At 45.1% G+C, this 27,399-nt stretch overlaps 1 protein-coding gene across 2 annotated transcripts; it reads right to left on the reverse strand.

The window, feature by feature from the left end:
- Window positions 1–288: 288 nt before the first annotated feature.
- On the reverse strand, window positions 289–27,365 carry LOC147896567 (diacylglycerol kinase 1-like). Of its 2 annotated transcripts, none has more exons than XM_087381529.1 (7): window positions 25,569–27,365; window positions 1,819–2,197; window positions 1,615–1,691; window positions 1,253–1,372; window positions 998–1,159; window positions 781–918; window positions 289–695 (listed from the first exon to the last, which is right to left on the reverse strand). In XM_087381529.1, the coding sequence occupies exons 1-7, from the start codon at window positions 26,769–26,771 to the stop codon at window positions 546–548; spliced, it is 2,229 nt and encodes a 742-aa protein (XP_087237655.1). In that variant the 5' UTR covers window positions 26,772–27,365; the 3' UTR covers window positions 289–545. The 2 variants fall into 2 exon arrangements, with proteins under 2 accessions (XP_087237655.1, XP_087237654.1); XM_087381528.1 differs by having other exon boundaries at window positions 781–936.
- Window positions 27,366–27,399: the final 34 nt, after the last annotated feature.

The raw sequence follows: 27,399 nt of genomic DNA on the forward strand, positions 1-27,399 counted from the left end.
AATTCATTGCGTAACTTGGAGTAATAGCTGCAAATATTCTTCAGCAGGCCTGTCAGAGAAGTGCACTATAGCGTTTCTAGTTGGCCAATCTGAGCACTATTCTGCAAACAATGAATAGCACAACTTTCACGATGATTGTAAATTATTGAATGATAACGATTATGCACAATGCATGGCCAGATTGAATAGCTGGGTGGCCACCATGTGCAGCTTTAGATTGTAGAAATCTAAATACTGCTGGTGGAAGAGCAATGAAGATTGATATACAATTTTGAATTTTCGATATTTATAAAGATGTGGCCTTTACAAATGTAATTATAGTCACTGCTGATCCAGTCTATCAATCTTGTACAACAAGAGCTTATGCTCAACTTGATTTTTGTGTCCATTTGAAGGGGCCTCACCAATTTCAAATAATATTTATACCCCATTTAAACAAAAGGTGGAACACACGAACGTGTGACCCATTCCTTCTCATGAAGGTTGGAAACGCATCATTGTTTGAAACTTCAGCCCAAGCACAGGAGTGCTCAAAGCCTCACTGGTTAAGAAAGTCGCAGTGCGACCTCCTGAAGGAGAGCTCTCTTCTGTGCAGCATTAATAAGGCCCTTACATTCAGCATCCTCTAATACATCCACCATAATTGCAGCTGCATGTCCCAAGGGCTCCTCGGCAATCCGCTTCAGCATAAAGGCCTTTACCCATAGCACCACTTGTCAGACCAACAAAGTTTGAGGTATCTCCAACAATGAACTGCAACAAGAGCTATGCGAACCATACCTGCCCATGATGGTTAATTTCCAAAATTCCAGGTTCCTGGATCCAAGGCTCTCCATCAATTTGGACTGGAAATGTAGCCTGTGTATGAATCGCTATGGTTTGACCTTGTGCAAGCCGCCGTGCACTTGAAAGGCCTACCTGCAATAGCAGAGAAGTCTACTGAGCAAAAACTTTGGCCTGCTCAGAAAAAATGAAGAAAAGATATACAAACGTTTACCTGGAGTTTTCCCAAATGCCATGTCCCACAAATGCCCACTACTTCAAGCACCTTATCATGCATAAACTGTGGAAAATATACATCAAGGTCTTCTTCATTCTGCCATAGATCAACCCCTCCCATATAGCTTCCAATGTTGATAACAAGAACTCCCTCAATATCCTGTGGTAGTCTGATTTTAGAAAAGCATTACCTCTGCAAAGCAATCTGCAATACAAAAAGGAGACAAAGGAGACCATATTGTTCAAGAAAGACCTCAGGGATCACTACTTCTGAACGATCCACATACAAGCGAAGCTGCCAAGGTAGGCTGGCACATGTTCTATCCACAATATCTTTGGCACCTTCTTTTGCATAAAGCATTTTGTTCATAAACTGCATGCAGTCATATGAGGTCGTTACAGATACACAGTACACGCCAATAAAAATAGCAGAATGTCCCACCTCCAAGTATCTTCAACTATGGACTTTGCAATTTCTATACATTCTTGGCACAGCAATGAAAGGATACTGCGTGTCAGAACAGATACATATCTCAAAGTAACTGGCAAACCAGAAAAGAGAAAGAAAGGAGCATAAGCCAACTTCGTTCTGTCAAAAATACAAAAGTGCCTTACTTGATTGTAGAACTTCTCAGGGCTCTCTTCCCTTAACATATGAATGTCCAAAGCCACTTTTGCATCACATCCAATCCCTGGCAATCCAAAGACAGCTTATCAAAAATACGTTATAAAACCAGAACAGTAAGACACTATGGAGACTAGAAGTTATAGCATTCCTCCAACACAAAAACTGGAAATGTGGGGTGGTGTGTGAATCACCTATGTAATTATTCATAAATTTCGTTATTTTCTTAGTTTCAGTATGACGATTAAAGGCTTTCTCAGTCACTGTGATCTGCCACCGATCCAGTATTGTAACTGCAGCATGATCAATTTGCTGCAAAACCATCTTTATCCCACCTTGCCTCTGCACAGCTCCGTAGCCCCCTCCCCATGAAAGAACCCTGGCAAGATCATTTCCAGTTCCTATGGGCAGAATGGCAACAGGTGGGGGTGAATCGTAGTTCTGCTTTTCAATTGCATCCAGAATCCAACCTACAGAGCCATCACCGCCACAAACAAGAACCCTAAAGTGTGACACGTTTTTGAAGAAAGCCAGCCCTACTTCTGGACCCTCAGATGAGCTTAACTCAAATACCTGTAGCAAAGAAAGGATACAGAATTAATTCTCCTGCTAGTAAAGAGGAGAAGAGGGGGAGGAGGTGGGTTGAAGACAAGCAGAAGCAAAGAGATGGTTTTAAATTCTTACAATATTTATGAATCTTACACCCTTGTAAAACGGCCTGCAGGTGCCCTTACACATGCCCTAACAAGCAGCTCACATAATGGCATGGAAAATTACGTAGGGCATATGCTATTCTCCAAGATTGGTGGTCCCAAATCTCATTGAGCTACAAAGAGCATGCTTTTGCACTGAATGCATATATGGTGCTGTATCATCCTTAGCATGCATCCTTATTCCAAAGCAAATTATCATGTATTTAAGCACTTGTTTTGGCTGTCAGGAAAAGTGATCCAAATCACTGTTAATTACTTGTCTTATAACACAAAATGTTCACAGATTGTTCAGTCATTAGCATCCATAACATCTGCACACAGTAATAGCTGGAAAGGAGAATTTATGGTAGTTCTCAGCATCATCCATACACATCGGGCAACAAAGCCCTCTTTGTTTTAGCCTGTTATTCCATACTCATAGCCCACATCTTACATGTGGCTTCAGAAAGGCTTACTCTTTATTCATTGAGCCACTTCATAAGACAATAATCGTAACTCAAAAAGCATACTAGAAAAGAAAGCATCCACAACCTGCATAGAGATTCTGTTAATAGATGGAAGCGAAAGAGAAAAGTTCATGTTACGCAATAAGCCTTCCTGATTTAGGAGATCATTACTCTCTATCCATAAGAGGCCTCCATGTTGGAAAAATGTCCAAGTGACATCCACATTTAGAAGGTACAAGCATAGAGCGAGAGGGAGAGTGTTGCACCTTAGAAGAAAAAAGCCTAAAGGCTCTCCTTTATCAATCTAAAAGGGCAAAAGGGGAAATGCCAAAGGGCAAAGAGTTGATTCCTGAGATGACACAAGCATTGATGTTAGGTAGAGCCACATCCATGAGAAGCTATATTGTGATGTACTCCAAAAGTGTGAAAGATGGGCAAACGTTTGTGCATTTGAATGCTATCATTTTTCTTTTAGTGTGCTATTCATCTTCATTAGCAATTATGGGATTGTCTAGATTCATTTGCTATGAACCTCCATAGATCTATAATTGTGAGGTGGTATCAGAGCTGTTCCTGCACTCTCGTGTCCCCTTCCATTCTCAAAATGGAGAGGCAAGATCTTGAAAGGTTGCCAGGGAGTTGGATAGCTATAAGGTGGCGAGATTGTGCCTTGAGAGCACAGAGCAGAGTGTGGCAATCTCTAGGATTATATTACACAGTTGTGAAACGAGTTGGAAGCAGGCCACTCTGACATAGCTTGTGATGCTATCAAGGTCACTCTGCCTCGCAGGAGTTATCAGAGGGTGCGGGATGCAAAATACTGGATGTGCCCTCAATCTGGGCAACCATTATCGTCTGCTTTCCCCAGCAGATTGCTGCTTACCATTCTCACCAGTTTGCAGAGTGAGTGTTCTAGTTTTGTATGATCATGCTGCCTTAGCTCCAAATCAACCTCTCATCTACAATGGTGGAAGGAAGGCTCCAAGGCCAATGAGAATCTGGATGAGGTGTCAAGCAAGAGCAAGGTGAAATCAACAAGTGTTCCCCACTAGGATAGCAGTCTGAGTAATTGCAACAAGTCCAGCACTGATGGACATCTAGCTGGGATGCTCGGAGTCGCTGCATTACTGCAGATTATCACAGGGCAGATGAGCACAGTGAAGCAGAAGCAGAAAGGCAACAGCACGGCGATCCTAGAAGCGAGTGAAACTTGCGCTTTGTAGCTGTCTGAAGCAAAAGGAATATTGATTGCAATTGTGGGAGCCTAAAATGCAACAAAACAAAGAGGGATCTTTTTGAAGTACCTAACGTAATCAAGAGCAATTTGGATGAGAAGAAGCTCTGGCTACCGAAAGTAACAGAACAAGAGGGGCTGTCTGTTTTTCCATCTTGCTCCTACACTCCAGGTGGGGCAAAGCATAGGCTGTTAGAGATTAAGTGCCAGAGAATATTGACAGTTTTCATTTTTTGTGCCTTGCCCAGATATTCCGACCTGAAAATGGATGTAACCTTTGATGTCAGCGACCAGATAAGCATGCATAGGATAGGGAACACGTCGCATCCCACTATTGTAAGCCTACTCTCTTGTAAAACTAGCCTAAGTTGGTAAACCAAAGACAAAAGAGCTTGGTAACATATCTAGACTAAGGTGGTGAAACTTGAGCCTAGTAGAGCTTAGTGAATCCACATATGTCTATAAGTGATAATTACTTGTAGGGGCGATTAACCAAAACCACTCATCCCTACAAAATGGTGAAGACCTCAGTAAAAGAAAATAGATTAAAACCATGTTAGAGGGATGCATATCACTTGGGGGGGCGTTTGTTGGAAAAATGTCCATGTGATATCCACATATAGAAGCTACAAGCATAAAGCAAGAGGGAGAGTGTTCAACCTTAGAAGAAAAAAGCCTGCAGGGTCTTGTCCAAAGGTTATCAATGTAAAAGGGAAAGAGGGTGAATGACGAAGGTCAGTAGATTCTTAAGATGACACAAGCAATGATGCCAGGTAGAGCCATATGGGCTAATTGGATCTATATTAGCAATTCATTTGCTACAAGTCTCCATAGATCTGTAATTCTGACACTCTGGGTTAGTTGGTTTGACAACTATTTAGTCGACAAAGACACCGATACACAATGCCTGCTTGCACCAATGCACCTTAACAGAGAAGCAATCAAAAGTAAAGGTGAATCAGACCAACTCTTAAAAAACTGTAACACACAATGAGTACGTCGATTTGTCAAAGCTCTCGCGATCAGGTGTCGTCCACTCAATATTTGCAATGACTCACTCAAGCAGCCTTAACGCAGCTGGCAAAGGCATCAAAACCCAATGCAAATTCCATGGCCATCCTAGCAAAAACCTGTGGGCAATCTCAGGCAAAAGTAGGGCATCCAACAACCAAAATACCTTAGTATCTGGCAACCTCTGGCTCAACCAAACCCCGTTGAACTGGGCCAGCCAGGAAAAGACAACAAGAACACAAGCCTGGCAGGCGAAATCATCAGCAACAGCCCCTGGAGAAGTGAAAAGCAGCAAATCGACTTCCTTATGGCACCCCTCTATCCCCCTGGCAGCCCAATCCTGGAAGGCGAGGTGAATCTGGTAGCAAACTGGCACCTTGGAAGCTACGACAGGATTTTGACCTGTTTTGGTGGCCCTGGACAACTCCCAAACAGCTGCGAATTCTGCAAAAGCTCTGTGTGTTGAACCTGGGAAGGACCTGGAAGCAGCAAAACTGGTAAACAGCAAGTCTGCCAGCCCTGGAAGGCCCCTGGCAGGTGTGACTCAAGATCTTCCATAGTTTGGAAGCAAATCAGCCTGCTTGGGAGCTCAAAACAGCCCTGAGAAGTCGCAAAACTGATGGTGCCTGGCTTGGAAGGCTCTTGGAACAAGTGCGAATCAATTATGGGGGCTCTCAAAGGCACGGACAGCAGGTATGCAGTAAAAATGAATTAATCTGGAGGCTCTTGACACAAAAACGAAATTCGGTTTTGAGCTTCTGGCAGCCCTGGCATCCCACCAACAGCCCACAGACGGCCTTGGTAGTCGAAAACCAGCATGGCGATGTGATAGAATAGCCCTGAAGCACTTTCCTAGCCTATGACTTGCCTCGCCCTCTTCTTCTATGGTCGAGAAATAAGCCTCAAAGAAAATTTCTCCCTTTTTGGCTTGCTCCTCAAGCCAGCTTGCTAAACGTGACGCCTTGAGCTATTTTTACCCCTCTCTAATGCACTTGCCCCTAGCCCTTGGCCCTAGGAATTAATGCACTAGGTTAGCCTTTTTACCACTCTAGGGCTTGTGCTATCAAACGTAGATTCTAATAATTAGAATCACGTCCCCGTGACATACCCCCCTCTTGGAACCCCAGCAAATGTCCTCATTTGCTGTCCAAGTGACATCAAGAGGTAAATTCTGAAAATTACAAGTACAAAAATAAGAAAAATTAGACACAGCTTGGAAGATTCTTGCTAGCATTGCAGCTTGGCACATTTGGAGGGCCAAATGTACAGAGGCGATGGAGGGTTCACAAGTTCAACCTTCCGAGTCTATGGCCAGTATATGGACTGATACTATACACACATTGATGGCCATGTGGGCGAGCATGCAGGGATCCTCCATAGCAGCTATAGCCAGGAGAGATTTTTTTTCCAGAGTTTGGAGAGAATCTCCGTTCTTCTCTGAGTCTTCTTCAAGGTTGAGGTGGCATTTTCAGCCTCCACCTTGGATTTTGTTAGCTCCTTTTGAGCTGTTTTTTCTCTCATGCTTGACATGATGTACTCCCACATTTGAGCTTGCTCTTGCGGCTTTCATTCATACTTGATGAAGTAATATTTTTGAAAAAAAAAAAAGAAAAGAAAAGAAAATTCCAAAATGTGGCAGACTCTTCCTTTTCTCATATTTTCTTACTTGTACATGTATATCCAATAATGCAAAAACAACATTACAAATCCAAAGTATAGCAAATACATGCTTTATTAAGACCAACAGATGTCTCTAGAAAGACCAACAGATGCTTCCATAATGACCATCAGATATCTCCTAAAAGACCAACAGAGATATGTGTCAGAAAAGAAACCAGAAGATATATGATATGGTAGAGGTGCACAATACCAATAATATACATCCAATCCTGCAGTGAATAGTACACTGATCATAGGCCTCATGGGCAGAAATACTGTTAGCCAACCATTACCTTGGGTGAGACAATCGGTTTCACCAAGCGACCTCATCATATCTGATGAGCTATGTGAACCAAGGGAGTGGAAGTGCTACCCGCCTCTAGAGCACCATGAAATGCTCCATACCTACGCTCTCCTCAGCCTGAATGAGCCATAATCGCAGCTGGCTCTAGCTGAAATGCATCTAGATAGAGCTGTAATACCTTAGGTGATTCTGCCAATTCACCCTCTTTCATCCACCTCGCATCCAATGCTGGATAATTCTGAAATTTAACCAACCTTTCGTTCCTATGTGCCAATATCTATTCCGGTACCAAAATCTCATCTTGTTCCTCAACTTCAAGTTGTTCCTCTAGAGGCATATCTTGTGGCACATCACCCTAGGATGGTTTCAACAAGCTCACATGGAAGGCATTATGTATACTCCAATGAACCGGTAGCTTTAGCCTGTGTTTCAGAGCACAAGGCAAAATGGGAGCAGTATTTGCCACTCATAGAGTTTGCTTACAACAATACAGTACATACTACTGCAGGTAGAGCGCCTTTCGAAATTGTGGAAGGTGGAAGGAAAGTTCCATCGATTTTGCACACCAAGGATAAGATCTTTGAAGCTGATCGGTATGTGGAGAATTTGGATGAGGCTTACAGGAAAGGGAAGTTGGCTCTTCAAAGGACTCAAGAGAAGCAAAAGAGAGCGGCTGATCGCCATAGACACGAGTTGGTTTCTAAAGAAGGCGATTGGGTTTTCTTGCGCTTTCAGAAAGCAAGACTCAAGAACAAGAAGGGTAAGGAAGGGCTGTACACTAAGCTGAATATGTGTTATTATGGGCCTTTCCAAGTCTTGCAAAATATAAATTAGCCTCCTCTAACTGTCCATTTGTCTGTAGATGAAAAGAGGATAAGAATTGAAGAGTGGTACCCATATTTTCAAAAAGTCCCCTCCAGAAAAGACTCGTCATCCGTGGATCCCTATGACTGATGATAGACTGCATCACACCATGATACTTGAAGATGTTGTACAGAATCAACTTTGCCATCTAATCCGCTGAAATGTTCTTCCTCACCGGAATGAAGTGGGACCTGCTTGCTAAACCTGCAAATTATGGTCCAAATCCCATCATGACCACTCGGTGTACGAGGAAGATAAAAAATAAAGTCTATGGCTATGCTCTGCTATGGTCTATTCTGAACAGGAAGGGGATGCAACAACCCAGGCACCTTCCACCTATCAAACTCAACCTTCTGACAAGTGATGCATGTCCTGACAAATGCCTCAACATCCCGTCCCAAAGCTGGCCAAGAAAAGAAGTGCTCAACAGCCTTCACCGTGGCATCAATATCTATACGCCCTGCATACGGTGGAGCATGACTTTGCGTAAGTACCTTCGGCATAACTGCTTTGTGGCACACAAGTGTCCATGCATCAAAAGGAAGCCTTCCTTAAGAGTATAATGATCATGCTTTTGCCTATCCATAAGCTGATCAAATATCCTTGCAAAGTCATTTTCACCTTCAGAGTATCCAACGCAATATGATAAGCAATAGTCACTGCTGAATTTTAGGCACAAGTCTCCTGGATAAGGCATCAGCCACAACATTCTTCTTGCCTGCAACATGAAAAATCTGAAAATGGAACATAGACAAGAAGTTTGCCCACCTCATATGCTATCTCCGATAGTTTCCTCTGAGTAAGAAAGTACCACAAGGAAGAATGATTTGTCTATACATCAAAATCAGCACCCAACAAATAGTGCTTCCACATGGTCAAAGCATAAATTACAGCAAGCATTTCTTTCTCATAAATCTGCAAATTTTGCTCAGCTGGCTGTAATACCCTGCTCTCATAGGCTACTACCCAACCGTCTTGCATCAAAAACACCTCCTATGCTATTGCCACAAGCATCGCACTCAACAACAAAGGGTTTTTTGAGATTTGGTAAGATTAGCACGGGATCGGAACATTACTTTCCCTTCAACTCTTCAAAAACTGAGTTCTCCTTCTTAGTCCTATAGAGCGTGCAACGGTGAAGCAATCTCAGAAAAGTACCTGATGAACCGTCTATAGTAGGAGCATAAACCAAAAAGCTCCGCACTTCATGACTATTCTCAAGTATTGGCTACGATCGGATTGCTCTCACCTTGGCCAGATCCATCCTTCGACACTATATGCCAAGAAAATGAATCTCTATCATGAAGAATTCACTCTTCTTTGCATTAATAACCAGCTGATGTTTTCTCAGCTCTTCAAACACCATAGCCAAATGTTTCCTATGCTCCATTGACTACCGTGCACTCAACAAGATCACCATCAAGAATAGGTTCCCAATTTCTCATATCGATTATAATATGGATAGGTAGGGATTTGCTATGTTTAGTCGCATCAACTCGAAGAGCGGATACCCTCAAATTCACATCCGACCAAAAGATGTGCACAAAACCGCTTTTCGGATCAGCTTTGGTTTGTATGAATATCTTGTTATGTCATTTGTTTCACTAACTCTCCGGCCACATTCAATCGGATGATGGACAGGATTTTCCGAGAACACAAGGCTTTTGATGACATTATCGTGTTCTCAAAGAATGAGGAGGAGCACACACATCCTCCAAGATCCATCCTTTTTCTGTACCAATAAAACCGGCGAGAAAAAGGGAGAGAAGCTTGGCCTTACGAGCCCTTTCTGAAGCAAGTCATTGACATGGCTCATAATTCTTCTTGCTAAGCTGCACTTACCCTGTATGGCAGCTTGTTGGGTGGGCTGCTCCCTGGGGATTATGTCATTGGCATGATTCTCAGGTCTTTCCGGTGGCAATTCACATGGCAAAGACTCAGAAAAACTATCTTTAAACTCGTAAAGAAAATCTATCCTGTGCTTTTCCAGCCCAAAAAGCTGAGACCTAGCGTCTTCTAGCTGAGTTTCTTTTGCAAAAATCAAGCAAGCAGAAATATTCTTTTTCATTATGGAAGAAATGGTAGAGGCCGATACAATGGGGATGGATTCACACTTGAGTTTTACACCCAAAACATGAACCTTTTCCCTGTGAGTCAGGGTCAACTTCTTATTGAAGGTATCAATGATAGGCCGCACCCTGTAATACCAGGGTATACGCAGCCAAACATCACATTCAGACAAGGTCATAATGTAGAACTCCTCTGTGTCCACATAGCTCTGAATGTGTAGCCTCAACTTTCCAATGATCGGAATGATAGGAGATTTGAACTCAAGATTGGCCATATCAGCTTCACAAAGTGGCCCCATCTCCTCGGAACGGATTCCCAACTTACCTGATAGTTCGGGCGAGATAAATTGGCTCGAGCTCCGGGGTCAAACAAGATTAAACAAGTTTGGTCACATACTTTGCCCCAAGCTTTGGGTAACTCTAACTTATCATCATTCTACCCCTCACCAATCACATCAGCATAAGTCCCGTACTCGGTTTTGACTTCTTACCCATATATTTGCTCTTCTGGTCCTTTTCTTCAATAGGCTGTTTCTTGTTCTTATTTGGGCATTCCCAAGATTGATCGCCTTCCTCCCTTCAGTAAAAACATTTAGTTTTCCTCATCAGGTCTCCCTTTTCCTCAAAAGTCAGCCTCTTGAACTTAGGCTGTCTCATCTTGCGTCGCTGGCCTGCAACAAAAGAAGCCTTAAAAGGCTTGCCACTCTTCTCAGTTTTGTGTCCTTTGAACCCTATGGTCCTCCCCTACATAAGGGCATACACCATGCTCGCATTTTCAATCAACTGGAGGGTGTTTGACACCTTTGTCTTCGTCGTACGTACAATAGTACCAATCTCCTTGGGCAACCCACAGCAGTACTTCTCTATTTGTTACCACAATGGTACAAACGTGTAGGAACTAACAGGCAATAAAGCTGGCCAAAACTTCCTGTTATAAGCCTCCAAATTGACACAATTCTCAGCATCGAGCTTGTGCCATGAGGTCATCACCTCCACCTCAAAAGTAGAAGTCAACCACGAGGCTGCAAATACCTGCTTAAATCCAATACCCTGCAAGAGCAAATTAGTCCACCACTGCAAAGCATTGCCTTTCAAGAAGGTGGCAGCCTTTCTGATCTTCGAAGCTTCAAGGTTGAAGGAAGTTCCCTCCTGATAAGCTACATCAAATTGTTGCAGAAAGGTCAGAGCCTTTAACCTGTCCTACATCCCATTAGAAGTTTCAAACTTTACGCCCAAACCTCCCTTGAACTCCTTTCCTTTTCCTCTCGGAGCCAAATTGTCATAGATGGGTGGCTGCCAGAACATTCCCATAGGATTTCCCATGCCTCCTTGCATCCCTAGCTGCATCCCAATGTTTCCATACATCATATTAGGCATTCCAGCCTCCATCATGTTTGGCATGCCAAGTTGCATCATGTTTGGTATTCCTGCTTGCATTCCTCCAACCATCTGTCCTTGGAAACCCTGCATACCAGGCTGAGACCCCATTGGGAAGTTTCCAGCCATACCCATGCCTTCATTAGGCTATCCAACCATCGCCGGGAACACTGAACCTCCCCAAAATAACCTGGATACATTGTGGACTGAGGGAAAACTTGCTCTCCAGAATTAAAATACTGCAAATTACTGCCTTGATCATTCATCTAGGCGCCGGAGCCAAAAACAAATTGTTGCATAGGAACCTGTGGCATAACATTCGGCTGTCCATTGCCTGGCTGAGCACCAGACTGCTGCCTGTGTGCTTTCTTCTTTTTCTTCTTATCCTTCTTCGGAGGATTAAGTTTTTGAATACAAGGATTTTGAGTGAGCTGAGTAAACTTATCCATCGTGCTTGCCAACTGCGCTCTTAGAATGGCATCTCCCTCGTCTTCTTCCTCCTACTCAGACTGAACATAAGTTTCTTCCTGATCCTGCTGTCCAAAGACTTGCTAGCCATAAGCTTGTGGTCCAAAAGCTTGTTGTCTGACAGCTTGTTGCCCAAAAAACTGTTGCGTCAAAAACTAAATGTTCCTAAACTTGCTCCTCGTCCTGAGAATATTCATCCCCAAGGGATTCTTATTCTTGAGATTCATGTGACTCTTCCTGCTCTTAGTCCAGAATAGACTGCAATCAGCGATTTCGCACGATGAGACATATTTGCGGAATTTACTTGGCTGCAATTATTTCCAGCTACCTCCACTTGCCCAAACACAACCACGGGGGCTCACCTCTTGAGAAAGATGGTGGCGTCCCGGCAAAGGAACCACTATCACCAGCCTTCGAGTTCTCCAAAGGGCAGTAAATTCAAAATAATGAGCAAATCACTTAATTACAGTCACTTTGAAAATTCAAAACAGCAAACAAATAAACTGCCAACACACAATCCAAGAGCTAGAATGCCCTTGGTCCGCACCAAACACCAGATTGGCCCCAAAATCGTTGGCACCCCTTGTGGTATTTCTTTAATTGTATTCAGTGAGGTCAAAATACAACAAAGCCTCGACTTTGCACAACACCCAAGAGATAATACTCAAGCAACCTTACTGCAGCTGGCCTTGGCATCAAAACCTAATATGCGAAGTCCATGGCCATCCTGGCAAAAACCTATGGGCAATCTCAGGCAAGAGTAGGGCATCCAACAAACAAAATACCTAGTATCTAGCAACCTCTGGCTCAACCAAATCCTATTGAACCAAGCCAGCTAGGCAGAAACCAACAAGAACACAAGCCTGGCAGGTGAAACCATCAGCACCAACCCTGGAGAGGTGAGAAGCAGCAAATCAATTTCCTTCTAGCACCCCTCTATCCCCCTGGCAGCCCAATCTTAGAAGGTGAGGTGAATCTAGTAGCAATCTGGCACCTTGGAAAGCTGCAATAGGATTTCGACCTGTTTTGGTAGCCTTGGACAACTCCAAACAATTACGAATTCTGCAAAAGCTCTATGTGTTGACCCTGGGAAGGACCTGGAAGCAGCAACATTGGTAAACAGCAAGTCTACTAGCACTGGAAGGCCCTTGGCAGGTGCGATTCAAGATCTTCCATAGTCTGGAAGCAAATCGGCCTGCTTGGATCCTCAAAACAGCCCTGAGAAGTCGCGAAACTGATGGTGCCTGGCCTGGAAGGCTCCTGAAAGAAGTGCAAATGAGTTCTGGGGGCTCTCGAAGGCGCGGACAGCAGGTATGCAGCAAAAACGAGCTAATCTAGAGGCTCCTGACACAAAAACGAATTTGCTTCTGGCAGCCCTGGCGGCCCACCAATAGCCCACAGACTGCCATGGTAGTCGAAAACCAACATAGTTCTGTGATAAAATAACCTTGGAGCACTTTCCCCGCCTGTGACTTGCCTCTCCCTCTTCTTTTGTGGTCCGGAAACAAGCCTCGAAGCAAATTTCACCCTTTTTTTCTTGCTAAACATGACCCCCTGAGCTACTTTTAGCAATGGGATTTTACCCCTCTCTAACCCACTTGCCCCTTTTCTTGGCCCTAGGAATTATAGGTTAGCCTTTTTAGCACTCTAGGGCTTGGGCTATCAAACGTAAATTCTCATAATTAGAATCATGCCCCAATGACATTCTATCTATGATTTCATGCTCCCGCTCCCTCATCACCCTTGACGGGGGGAGATAGAGGAACCTTAGTTGTGACACCGGAGCATATTTCACATTGTATTCTGATGACAGATGATCTGATGGTGAGGATGATAGTGATGATGTAGAGGATCATTCTGAAATGACTATGTAGCATTTTGCGTTTTGCATCTTGCATGGGTGTTGATGCTCGGTTAGTAGCTCCCCCCTTTCAACTTGCTTATCAAGTTTCTTGCGTCTCATAGACCCATTGGTCTTCCGAATACTTTACCAGACTTTCTTTCTTTCTCCTACCCCATTCCTTTAGCTCTGTTTCCCATTCCCCTTCCTCTCTCTCGCTTTCATTCTATCCCTTTGTCTAAATATGCCCCTACCCTTTTTTACATTGGTATCAGAGCACCTTCCTAGGGCCTTCTTCTTAGCCCCATTGCGCTCTGAATTTAGACAACAATATGGTAGGCCTGAATCTTCTACAAAACGTGAGGACAGATTTCCCTATCTTGATGTCTTGCTTGAAGCACTGTGGTGACAAACTAACCATGGATAACCTACCGGCTATGAAACCTTACCTGAACGGAGAGAGAGCAACGAGGAATCTGACGGTCATTGGAGAGAGAATGATGTTGACAGAAATCGATAGCACTTTGCTAGACAGGCTTGCGCCACTGCTATTTTTGTGCTCCTTGCTGCCTTCTTAAGCTGGCCAGATGTGAGGGAAACGTTGCTGCATTTTATTCAGGGTTTGCATCCCTCCCTGGCCTTCGATATGAGGGCTCCCCCCAACCATTGAGCAAGCTGAGGTATTCGAGCCCAAGTATGCCAACAAGTACAAGCATGCTACATTGTAGCAGCCCCCAGCCCCATCTCCCACGTTTCCAATAATATACGGTAGAAGAATGCCACATGCAAGGCCTTATAGGCATCCCGATGCGAAACCAGAAGGGAAGCCTCATGCTGTAGCAGAAAATTCAGACGTTAGACAGCATACTAGAGCCATCATGGACAGCAGAAACAGGGCAAATCTATGCCTGCTGTCTGTTGTGGGGCTGTGAACAAGGCAAATATGCCATGGGCTCCATATACTAATGGCGTCCCCCTTTTGCTGAAATTAGAACTAGGGTAGATGAAAAATCACCGTACATGCTGAAAGGAGGTGAGGATACTCATCAAAGAAATCCTCTTCAACCAAAAGTGCCTCATGGGAGCTTCTATGCTTCAACTCGATTGCATACAAGCACTGAGCAAGGCCGATATGTCATGATGAAACCGGCGTTCAAAATCGCCAAAGGGCAGTGAACAACTAGGGTAGATGAAAAATCACCGTACATACTGAAAGGAGGTGAGGATACTCATCAAAGAAATCCTCTTCAACCAAAAGTGCCTCATGGGAGCTTCTATGCTTCAACTCGATTGCATACAAGCACTGAGCAAGACCGATATGTCATGATGAAACCGGCGTTCAAAATCGCCAAAGGGCAGTGAACAGATAATAACCAGTGAATACTTAATTTCCAACCATTTAGAACTTTCCACAGCAAACCAAAACAACTTAGAACACAACACCCAAGAGCTAGATTGCTCTCATCCTACACCAAACACTAGATTGGCCCTAAACTTAGTGCCCCTTTTGGTATTTCTTTATCATTTATTCAAAAGGCAAGAAAAGCACTGTTGTGCATCAGTCCAAAATCAGCCAAGCGAATAATCCATTCACAAGCACTTCCGTCCTGCTATGCAATCATACAAAGGCATCCTAGTCCAGTGCATCCCATGGCAGCCTTTCTTCCGATTCTGGCTGATCATTCTAACCTGGCAACTCTGATACCCTTCAAGGGAGTCCTAGCAGGAGAGAAATCAGCCAAGTCTGTCCTAGCAGCTGTGATACCCTTCAAGGGAGTCCTGGCAAGACACAAACAAGCAAAACAACCAACCATGGTTGTTCCTAGCCCACAAAAAGGCTGGCTGCAACAAGGCAAGAAACTCCGAAGGTTCTAAGACAATTGTAGGGCTCCTAGGAGGCAGATAACTGATCAGAGGGCTCTGCAAACCTGGAGCAGCAGCAAGTAGGTGAATTATTCTGGAGCAGTTCCCAAGCAATCTGAAGTCAAAATCAGCTAACTGATCAGAGGGCTCTGCAAACCTGGAGCAGCAGCAAGCAAGTAGGTGAATTGATCTGGAGCAGTTCCCAAGCAATCTGAAGTCAAAATCAGCTAGAAGAGGTGAAAAACAGCAAAAATGATTTCCTTATGGCACCCTTCTGGCCCTTGGCAGTCCAATCCTGAAAGGCAAAATGGATATGGTACCAATCTGGCACCCCAGAAGCCTGCAGCAACGATTTCGTCCAGTTCTCAAAGGCCCAGAGCAGCTCAAAAAGGTGCAAATTTTTGAAAACGACCTGTCTGGTGACCCTGGAGTGGATCTGGAATAACAAAATCAAGTCTGGCAGCCCTAGAAAGCCTCTAGCAGGTGTGACTCAGCAAGCATGCAACAAACTGATCAGCAGCACTGGCAGCCCATTAACAGCCCACAGTCTGTCCTGGTAGTCAAAAATCAGCAAGGCGATGTGATAGAATAGCCCTAGAGCACTTTTCCAGCCTATGACTTGCCTCTCCTCCTTCTGTGGTCCAAAAACATGCCTCAAAGGAAATTTCAAACTTTTTGCCTTGTCCCACAACCGTGGCTCTTAGAGCTATTTTTGGCTAAAGGAATTTTTACCCCCTCTAACCTTCAGTTTCTTGCCTTGGCCCATAGAATTAATTGCACTGAAGTGTCCTTGGAACTATTTTAATCAGTTGGAGGCTAGGGCAATCACCATAAATTCCTAAAGCTTAGAAATTCACGTCCCCATGATAGAACCCCCTCTTGAAACAAAGCAAATGTCCCTGTTTGCACCGAACTTTTTGCTTTCTTCCATCAGAACCTATAGCAAAAGTCTCAAAGCAACTAGAAGCTCAACGCCTTGGTTAGTTCAAAAACACAACCAGGCATCCTTCCACAAACAGCAAACATACATGCTCAAACAGACAAGATGCTCGGTATGGCCATCCCATAGGACCCACATAGATTTATCCTCTCATGGACATCCTGTAGGACCTAGAGCATGAGGTACATCAAGAGCATATGCAAGCATTCAATGCATGCAAACATATAGTCAATGTGTATCTTCTTTTTTTCAAATGGCCATCCAACAAGACCCATGTATGCACCTCTTGATATACCACCCACTTTCATATGGCATCCCTCAGAACCCACAACTAGTGGTACATCATGAGTACACACAAAAGCACTTCATGCATGCAGACAAACATTCCATGCATACTTTTCACACATTTTCCTTCAATTATTTACCCACTTCATCTTATGGCAGAGTGTCCAAATCTATTTCGGCAACTCCAAAAGAGTCCTGACAGGCGTGGTATATCGGGAACATATCACACAAGTTCACAATCCAAACCACACAAATTCACAAGAGCCAGTTTGGCATCACGTGCCATCAGAATTATGTGGCAGTGGTTTCTTGTTTTTGTTCTAACAGGTAGGCCATCCTACTTCTCGACGATAGCGGTGACCGCAGTATGTTATCCTGTCTCGAATTTAGGGATACTCCCTCTAATGACCTATCATGTAAGAGTGGCATATACTCCCATTCCAAGAATGTGCCACATGCACAATAAGACTGGTGTTGCATATGTGTATGATTTGCAGAGCCCAGGATAGCATACTATATCCAAACACAAGACTATCTCAACAGATTTAGAAGACTCTGCCATTTTCTTACATGTAGGTCTGTATAATCAAGATTACAAGATAAAAGACAATATATGATTTGGTAGAGCTGCAGGTACAGATAGTCTGACAGTGAGTAGTACAGAAGTCCCATGGCAAATATACCATCAGCAAGCGCTACCTCGAGTGAGACATACAGTGTCACCAAGGGAGTGGAAGTGCTACCCCCATCTTGAGCATTAGGCAATGCTCCAGACGCACGCTCTGCTAAGCCTAAATGAGCCACAACCGAAGTGCTAAAATGCCTCTAGGTAGAGCTGCAACAACTAAGGTGAATCTGCCAGTTCACCACCCTCCATCCACATCACATCCAAATAGCGACGAGGAACCTCTACCACTGTGTGCCAATAACTGTTCTTGAATCAAGATCTTGTCTCGTTCCACTGTCTCTGGCTGTTCCTCATGAGGCATATACTTTGGCACATCTTGTGCCTTCACTGCACAACATCTTGGCTGAATTCTCTTAGCAACCATAGGCCTCAGCTCTTGAGACAGATGGTGGTATCCCTAATCCCAGCATCATTCAGAACAACCACAGTGTCTCACCCCCTTGCTAAAGTTGGTGATATCCCAGCAACAGAACCACGGAAACCAGCCTTCGAAATCCCCAAAGGGCAATGAACAGATAATAGCCAGCAAATACTTGATTTCCAGCTATTTAGAACTTTCCACAGCAAATGAAAACAAATTAGAACACAACACCCAAGAGCTAGATTGCCCTCGTCCTACACCAAACACCAGATTGGCACTAAACTTAGCCACCCTTTCAGTACTTCTTTATCATTTATTCAGAAGGCATCCAAATACAAGAAAAGCAATGTTGTGCATCAGTCTGAAATCAGCCAACTAAAAATCCGTTCACGGGCACTTCTGTCCTGCTATGCAATCACAGAAAGGCATCTCAGTCCAGTGCAACATTCCATGGCAGCCTTTGTTCCGATTCTAGCTTATAGTTCTAACCTGGCAGGTTTGACACCCTTCAAGGGAGTCCTGGCAAGAGAAAGACCAGCAAAACAACCAACCCTGGCTGTTCCTGGCACACAAAAAGGCTAGCTGCATTAAGGCAAGAAACTTTGAAGATTCTAAGACAATTGTAGGGCTTCTGGGAGGCAGATAACTAATCAGAGGGCTATGGAAACCCTGGAGCAACAGCAAGCAAGTAGGTGAATTGACCTAGAGCAATTCCCAAGCAGTTTGGCAGTCAAAATCAGCTGGAAGAGGTGAAAAACAGTAAAAACGATTTCCTTTCGGCACCCTTCTGGCCCGTGGCAGTCCAATCCTGAAAGGCGAAATAGATGTGGTACCAATTTGGCACCCTAGAAGAATGCAACAAAGATTTCATCCAATTCTGGAAGGCCAGAGCAGCTCAAACAAGTGCAAATTTTTGAAAACGACCTATCTCGTGACCCTAGAGTGAATCTGGAAGAGCAACAACAAAATGAGGTCTGGCAGCCCTGGAAAGCAATCAATTCTTTAAGCTTGAAAGAGTGTAATGGAAAGAATGGCTAAAAAGATGGCTTCCTTGGCCTTTTGATTCAGAAGGCTCTGGCAGGTGCAACTCAGCAAATCCTCCCGCCCAGAAGCAAATCAAGTTACCTAGAAGTCCAAACCATCCGAAAAAGTGCAATTTTGATAGGCCCCTAGCTTGGAAGGCTCCTGAAAGAAGTGTGAATCAGATTTGGTCCTCTAGGAAGGCATAAACAGCAGGCACGCAGCATCAACGAACTGAAGTGGAGGCTCCTGGCACAAAAATGAAATTCGTTTGTTGAGCTTCTGGCAGCCCACCAACAACCCACTGACTGCCTTGGTACTCGAAAATCAGCAAGGCGATGTGATAGAATAGCCATGCAGCACTTTCCCAACCTGTGACTTGCCTCCCCCTCTTCTGTAGTAGTCCTAAAAAAAGCCTCAAAGCAAATTTAGACTCTTTACCTTGTCCCAAAAGCCAACTTGCCAAACGTGGCTCCTAGAGCTATTTCTTACTAAAGGACATCCCCTTTGCTGAAATTAGAACTAGGGTAGATGGAAAAATCTCCTTACATGCGGAAAGGAGGTGAGGATAATCCACAAAGAAATCCTCTTCAACCCAAAGTGCCTCCTAGGAGCTTCTGAGCTTGAACTTGACTACGCACAAGCGTTGATGACTATCCGTACCCTTCTTGAGTCGATGAAGCAAAATGGGCTCAGGCTCGACCACCTCTATTTCGTTGACAATCTCAGGCTGCTCCACATCTAGGACCATTGTCAATGCCGGGCCCATACATGGCTTGACGCACGACACATTGAAGACTAGTTGTTGACTCCTATTAGGCACAAAACAATAAACATAGGCGTGATGTGGGCTACAACAAGAGGCAGTTGGTCTATCTTCAGATCATGAAGAAGCGACTGAAGCAGCTTGGGAGGAAGTGCCCGAATCTCTCACATCGAAGCTTTGGATCTTTTCCAATCATTATAGTTATCGACGATGTCTCCATGAAGTTGCAATTACCTACAACATAGACCATGCTTGTGCCTTGGCAAAGCAATCTTTGATAGAGTCCATGAGCTGATCATATCATTCAGTGATGCGATCAGCCTATACACCTTCTCATTAGTCCTGGTAAGAAGGGACTTGAACCTCTAGCCGTAATTTGCCTCATAGGTAATCTCAAGGACCGAAGAAGACCTAGCAACTACTGTTCAATTCTTCTTGGAGTATCCTCTCACAAGCTCCTTTCCGTTGTCAGGCTATTCTCTCTAGGAGAGGTGGAGTCCTCGTGCTTTTTGTGAAGGCAACCTTGGATCCATGACCCTTGCTCATGAGCTCGAAATTATGGGCCAGCTCATAAGCACTTTCATAATCGTGGGGTCTAAAATTGTGCACACATTACTGAATTTCGGAGCGCAACCGATGGAGAAACTTACCCAGCTTGTCTTGTTCCTCCCTCAATAAATGTATGGCTACCTGTTGAACCGGTTGGTGGTTCACCAATTCGTTGGGGTCCTAGGAAAGTTGAAGAATGAACTCCAAATACTGTCGGAGGAGGAAGCGTGCCTTATACCCTTCAAGACCTTCTACACATAATGGGACATCTCGTTAGCAGCATCAAAGTGGCCTCTTTGCATTTGTGCCACGCATGTGACCCCCTCGCTTTAAGGTGCATCAATGCAACGATGCACCACTCATTGTCTCCCGTAGGCACAACTGAGAAATAACTCTCAAACAAATTGAGCCAAGAAATCAACACTAATGGTTATGTCTCGGGAAATGATGGTTTGGAAAGTTGCTGGAACCTCTCCAGAGCCTCCCCTCCCTATGGTCGGAGTAGAGGAAAAAGGAGATGGCAATCAATTTCTTCTTTTGCCTCCCAAACCTCTCACTCTGCTACCTGCTCCATACAATCTCGAGCCTCCTTGGCTGCTTGAGACTTTTGCTTGCGATCCTCCTCCCTGGAGTTGTAGCATGAGTGCAAAGAGGCCCTCTGATTGCTGCGAACGCATCTGCATCATGGCCTGCATCATTGTCACCATGGCACAAACTGTCACTGGGGCCTTTATAGGCGGGGGTGTTGAAGGTGCTACTGGTGAGGCTATGGAACCCCCTTAATCCTCCACCCAAAGTTTGGATTGCTCACTGGAACTCATGGTATCTTGGTCAGATCTCGTCAGCATCATCCACTAGTGAATCCCTACGTGAACCTCGCTATCTCACCAAAAAAAAAAACTGAAGCTCTGATACCAAAATGCAATAGGGAGAAGTCTAACTCACTCTCATAGACCCTTCGGTCTGTCGTATACATCTCTCTCTCTCTCTCTCTCTCTCTCTCTCTCACACACACACACATCTCTCGCACCTCTCAGCCCATAGCTGTCTCTCGCACCTCTCAACCGTAGCCCATCTTGGCCCCTCACAGCATTTCTCAATACCTCTCAACTCCTCGCAGCCCATCTAGCTTCTCAGCTCAGCCCATCTGCTCAGCTCAGGCGACAGGGGCTCTAAGGGAAGGGCGTTTTTTTTTTTTTGGGGGGGGGGCGGGGGCTGCCCTTTCCTAACCCCTAGGTGGGTTAGTCTCAGTCAGGGGTAACAGTAGATATGGCCAGCATGGAATGGCCAAGCCTCTCTTCTTCCTCTTCTTCTTTGAAATCCTCCTAAACCACAACAGCCTCAACCAGCAAGACTCGGTACGCTACAGTGGTAGCCATGACGCCCTCTCCGTATGCAGAATCGGCCCATTATTGGGCAAAAAACCCTCTGAATCGACCCATTATTGGGCACCATGAGCAGAATTTTTTATCCAAAGCAATGGGTAAGAGAGTTGACTATTCAACTAGCAGATGTAACAGCTAAACTTCAGATCCTTGAAGGTCCTGGGAAGCAGGCAGTAATTGATGAGGTGGTGTAGTCTTGTACGGCCTCTCCCCCTACCTTCAAGTAGTCTCTACAGTTAAAGACCTAGTTCAGACTGACGTCAAGCAATTAAAAAGGAAGTGACCGTGGAGGTTGATGCAAAGGCAAGTAAAGCTGACATTCAAGAAGAGATCAAGGAACATGAAGCCAAATGTGAGAATGCACTAAAGATTAGAATAGGGGGGTTTTGTACAAAGAAGAGGATTCTTTCAGCACATGTCAAAGCGACTATGCCCAACATCGAATGGAAGGTTGAACAATGAGGTGATGCTGGAGAAACAAATATCCGACATGCTATTATTATGCTTAGCTCACAGAATTTACGGATCAAACTTTTCCGACAATCTGCCAAGCTAAAAGGGACCAAGGTATGGATAGCCGAGGAACTCATGTTAGCCCTTTGAAGAATAAGGCAACGGAATTAGCCAAGATCAAGGCTGCTAGGAAACAAGGAAAATTTTTCGTATACCGTGAAGGTATAGCATGTTAAGCAACTACAATCCCCAATTTAAGGGCAAACATACCAGCAGCCAGCAGGGCCATGCTGTCGGCCAGAATCAGGCTGACCAGCTGGTCTAGCCGACCCAGAACTAGCCGACCAGCTGGCCAGCCCACCGACCAGCTGGCCGACTGCCTGGGTCAGGCCTATAAAAGACTACCTCTCCCCCTCATTCTCTGAGACAGGACCTGCAGCTGCTCTTCACCTCTACCATCCTTTGCTGCAGCCCCTCCTGCTCCAGATCTGCTCCTCTGCTCCAGTTCTGCCTGCTCCATCCTCTGCCCCTCTATTCCTCTTCTCCAGATCTAGCCCTGGACCTCCAGCTGCTGCTCCAGATCTGCTCCTCACCACCTAGGGCAGCTCCAGCCCTTCATCATCTTCATCATCATCGAGCTACACGGAGGACTGCATTTCGCTCCCTCTACTGCTATCTTTTCTACAGTTTCTCTACATGGAATCATCTTTCTGATTCACCTCAGCCACAGTCCTTGAGACACGATGGCTTGAGGTTCTTGTATTCAGTTTTTCATATTACAGGCACTATGTTTTCTGAGTTCCGTTCTTCAGTTGTGTCTAAGTATTGTCTATTTTTGATCGCTCCACTATCGTTTCTCTATATGGTATCAGAGCCATGGTGATCTAAAGACCCCAGATCTCTCGTGATCTAAAGATCCTGCTTCTTCAAGGAGGCCATAGGTACGGGGAGCATCACTCCTATGAACATATCAGTTTCCTCTTCATTCCGTTGTGCACTATGGGGCATCTTCTACTCCCATCCCTCCCTCCCTTTTCGGTTTCAGGCTTGACACTCCCCATTCCTTCGAACAAGGAGGTCATGATCCTCCACCTCTACCAAATCTCCATCGGCATCGACTTCCAGGATCTACAAGTTCTCCCTAGACGGGACCCTTTCTGTTCACATGTGTCACTGTTGTTTTGAATCTTCTACATGCATGGAGGCGGGGATAGACTCCTCTCTCCCGAGGTCCAAGATCGGGTACACACTGGCTCACTGTTCAGCTCCGACCTCTTCCTTTGGCAGAATCCTACCATCTCTGGATTATCAGTGCTGCTACGACATATTTGTTCTTTACCTTTGCTTTTCCCTCCACCTTTCGGTGGTGAGAGGGGGTGGCTTATTCTCTCGAGTTTCACAGTGTTCTTATTTCTGCTGATCATACGTGTAACTCAGGCACTTGAGGATGTGAACAATTCCCTTGCAAGGGCACTCCTCTTGTGACCTCTGTATTTTTGCATTACATCTCTTGGGCATTTCGCGGGGATAGCCACCGTCGACATCTCTACACGAAGCTCCAAGCACACAATGTCTGCCCCTCCAAATTGGCAATTGAGAGGGGTGTTAAGCAACTACAATCCCCAATTTAGGGGCAAACATACCAGCAGCCAGCAGGGCCATGCTGTCGGCCAGAATCAGGCTGACCAGCTGGTCTGGCCGACCCAGAACTGGCCGACCAGCTGGCCAGCCCACTGACCAGCTGGCCGACTGCCTAGGTCAGGCCTATAAAAGAGTACCTCTCCCCCTCATTCTCTGAGATAGGACCTGCAGCTGCTCTTCACCTCTACCATCCTTTGCTGCAGCCCCTCCTGCTCTAGATCTGCTCCTCTGCTCCAGTTCTGCCTGCTCCATCCTCTGCCCCTCTATTCCTCTTCTCCGAATCTAGCCCTGGACCTCCAGCTGCTGCTCCAGATCTGCTCCTCACCACCTAGGGCAGCTCCAGCCCTTCATCATCTTCATCATCATCGAGCTACATGGAGGACTGTGTTTCGCTCCCTCTGCTGCTATCTTTTCTACAGTTTCTCTACATGGAATCATCTTTCTGATTCACCTCAGCCACAGTCCTTGAGACACGACGGCTTGAGGTTCTTGTATTCAGTTTTTCATATTACCGACAGGCACTATGTTTTCTGAGTTCCGTTCTTCAGTTGTGTCTAAGTATTGTCTATTTTTTATCGCTCCACTGCAAACCCTATCGTTTCTCTATATAGCACTCATCGAAGAGTTTAAATCAAAACCAAAAGACTCTCAGTCTTAAACTGATGTGTGGCCTATTATGTCTTTCAGATTTTATTTAGGTACTCTAAATAATGGAGTTTCACACTCCTTGGGAGTTGCTGTGGGCCCTCCCTAATCAGATATACTAGATGGGTTTTTTTCTGTCCCATAGACCTGTTGGTCTCCCTTGGACATTCTCTCTCCCATTAATTGCTGAATGAAAAAGAGATGGAACTGAAAGAAAAGCACAGAAATACAGGTGTACAGCCAGCCATATGGCCAAGAAAAGCATAGCAACAGCAGCTCTAGGTGGGACCCAAAGTCAGCCATGCAGACAGAAGCAAACAGAAGATTCTGACGAGTCATCCCTACAAGATGACAAGTAGGCAGCACAGGAGAAGATTCTGACACGTCATCCCTACAAGCTGACAAGCAGGTGAGTCACAGGAGAAGGCAGCAGCCAATGCGAGTGCTCAAAGCACCTTTCCTGATCCATCACCCTAGCAGCAACCCACTGAAAAGTACCATGCAGTTCTGCATTTCCTGTACATCCATCTCGGCTCAAACACCAAGGTGCATAGTTCCTTTAGTCAGGGATCCAAGCATGTATTCAAATTTCAGCCCATGTGGGACAGCATGATGGGGCCCATTTAATTGTATTAAGTGTGCACTTGCTTCATGCACGAGGCATTTAAGCAAGGCCGGCATGTAATCGATTACCACATATGCATGTAATATATAAATACTCCAGTGATGCAGCTGCCTTGATTACAGATAGTTCAAAATAATACGACTGCCTTAAATCATCATCAGCAATTTCTGGTGCTGTTGAATTGGGAAGAGACTGATCACAGAAAAGAAATTGCACAAAAGGGATTGCCATTGCCTTTATTTTACCCAGTCACCCATACAGGTTAGTCTTCCTACAGGATACACGCCCACATTACGAGAACTGGGAACTCCAAAATTGGTTAAGCCTCTCCTAGGTGCATGGACCCCAAGGTCATCCATAGGCTCACATAATTTTGGAGGGCTTCTGGAGTTACGAAAACCGGCTTTTCACCTAACCATCGGCAAATAAGAGTAACTTATCAGCCGTGGGCTAAACACGGTCGTGAATAACGACAAACAAATAAATCAGATATAGACTCCAAAATAGGAGAATGAGGGACACCTGCTGCACGGATGAAGAGGACAGCATGCTGCAATGGCATTGACGACCAAATGCAAGCATTGATACGAAGGACAAGTACCATGCAGCGTATTCCTCATCAGGGTTAGAATTCCAGCATCGTCATATGCTTTCAAAAAGCTCCTTCGAGAAATAAAATTGTTTCCATAAGGAGTGAAACTTTAGCAAAAGAGCACATAAGGATGTTAACAAACATACTTGTACAGGATTTAGAAGCGTGTTCAGCTGTCTTCTCAGGATCGTCCCAAGTTGAGCCCCACTCTTTTTGTTGACAAAGACGAGCAAGGGTCTGGCATCATGGGGCAAATCCACAAGAGCGTATCTTGGCCTTTTCTCAGCATCTAGGCGCAGTCCCTCCTTCCCGGATCCCCCCTCTATCTGGTTCTCCTTCAGGCTATTATCCTCTGGGATTACAATTTCGTCGCGTTTTCGTGTTATATCGAAATCACCGTTGAGTTCAGAATGAGAATGAACGTTTTGTTTTGCTGTTGCTTCACTAGAATTTGCCGTGTCACGTTCTTTTTCCGGACTGCTTCCTTGAGCGGCATCGGATGTAGCGTCGCTGGCTTCAGTGCTTGAAGTATTGCTGAGCGCATTTCCAGATATATGCTTGCTCTTTGTTCCCCTCTTTTTTATCTGCCCACGCACGGATGATGCGATCTCCGTAGCACCATGAGTCAATGAACTGAGAAACCCACCAGCCAAAGGTTTGCCTAAATCTTTGACACAGAGGGGTGATATGATGAGTCTCTTCAAGGGCCCTAAATCGCATACATCGTCCATACCTTGTAGTGAAGCAGAGTAACAACCGACGTGCACCTGACGCTGGCACCAAATGCAACGCCAAACAGCTGATGGTGCAAGAAATGATCCGCTGCAGGCCTCCTCACAGTGCATGCAGAAGCCAGGCTCGTCTTCCGCATCGCCCCATTTCTCTATCCACTGGTGGAGGAGTACCTTAGATCCAGCCATAGCAACGTTCTTGCAGTCATTTTGCGCAATCTTGGCGCAGGTGAGATGTGCAGCTCTTCCACAAACAGTGCATCGGTTTATCGCCACTATAGGTGCGAGGGATTGAGATGGCGTAAGCGAATCCAAACAAACGCAACAAGATGAAGAACCACGACCCTTCTGAGGAGATTCCTGAATCCAAGTGTGAGGAACAGACGAGGCCTTTCCGTTGGATCTGCGCTTCGCGTGGGCGGATTTCATCCAGTGCATGGAAGCCTTCCTCTGCCATTTAAGAATTGCGAATCCAAATGTCGCAACGCCGACGATGATTGAGGTGAACCACGCCGATACCAGGAATGGGGACTCCCTGAACCTTTCGATGATGAGAGAGATGAATTGTGGCGGGCGCGTGAAGGAAGACGGTGACAAGAAACTGAAAGTAGAGTCCATCCAAAACGTTATGGGGGGTTAGCAAAATCTTTTGAGGACAGACAAATGGAGTCAATTTTGATCCTTCCACAAATATAGCCACTGCGCAAGCAAATCAATTCCGCCAAGATTCAATCCCTCATTCCGGTATTCTTGATTGTACCGGACCAACATAGTCTCCTGCTGTGTCAACAGTGACAAGGATCCAGAAACGGCAAAAATGTCATGCTAAAATCAAATTAAGCAGAGCGTTGAGGCGCAGGATCCGACGCTATCAAGCCGTTGCTCCGGCCAAACTTTCCTTGCGGGAGATGCTGCGCAGAAGAAGTCCGAATGTTTATATTTTCAGGTGTAGGGGATTCGCAAGCTGCAAATGCGGATCGAGGGAATGGAAAAACTGTCTGAGAAGGTGTAAAAATGTGGATGACAAGGAGTGGAAGCATGTAAGAGGAAGAATCAAAGGCAGCTTCATGGCGAGAAAGCTTTATAGCAGCTACACAACTCCTCCAGCTTCATTCGCTTTACAGCTTCGTGGCCTTCATAGCGAAGAAGAAGACGTATAAAACTACGGTCATACGCCCTCGCATACGGTCTTTATACCAAATACTCCACTTGGCCTCTTGTCTTTAAATTGTCCTAAAACAAGAGG

This window comes from Dipteris shenzhenensis, chromosome 11, assembly GCF_047967505.1.
Source record: "Dipteris shenzhenensis isolate YYH24624 ecotype China chromosome 11, Dip_SZ_1.0, whole genome shotgun sequence".
NCBI lineage: Eukaryota > Viridiplantae > Streptophyta > Polypodiopsida > Gleicheniales > Dipteridaceae > Dipteris > Dipteris shenzhenensis.

What these genes read in the sequence shown, in the direction of transcription:
- LOC147896567 (XM_087381528.1), bottom strand. Translation starts at nt 26,771, where the DNA reads ATGGACTCTACTTTCAGTTTCTTGTCACCGTCTTCCTTCACGCGCCCG. An exon ending in CTGAGAAGTTCTACAATCAA is followed by an intron (nt 1,373 to 1,614) that starts GTAAGGCACTTT and finishes GACTGCATGCAG; the next exon opens with TTTATGAACAAAATGCTTTA. An exon ending in AAATTAACCATCATGGGCAG is followed by an intron (nt 696 to 780) that starts GTATGGTTCGCA and finishes CTATGGGTAAAG; the next exon opens with GCCTTTATGCTGAAGCGGAT.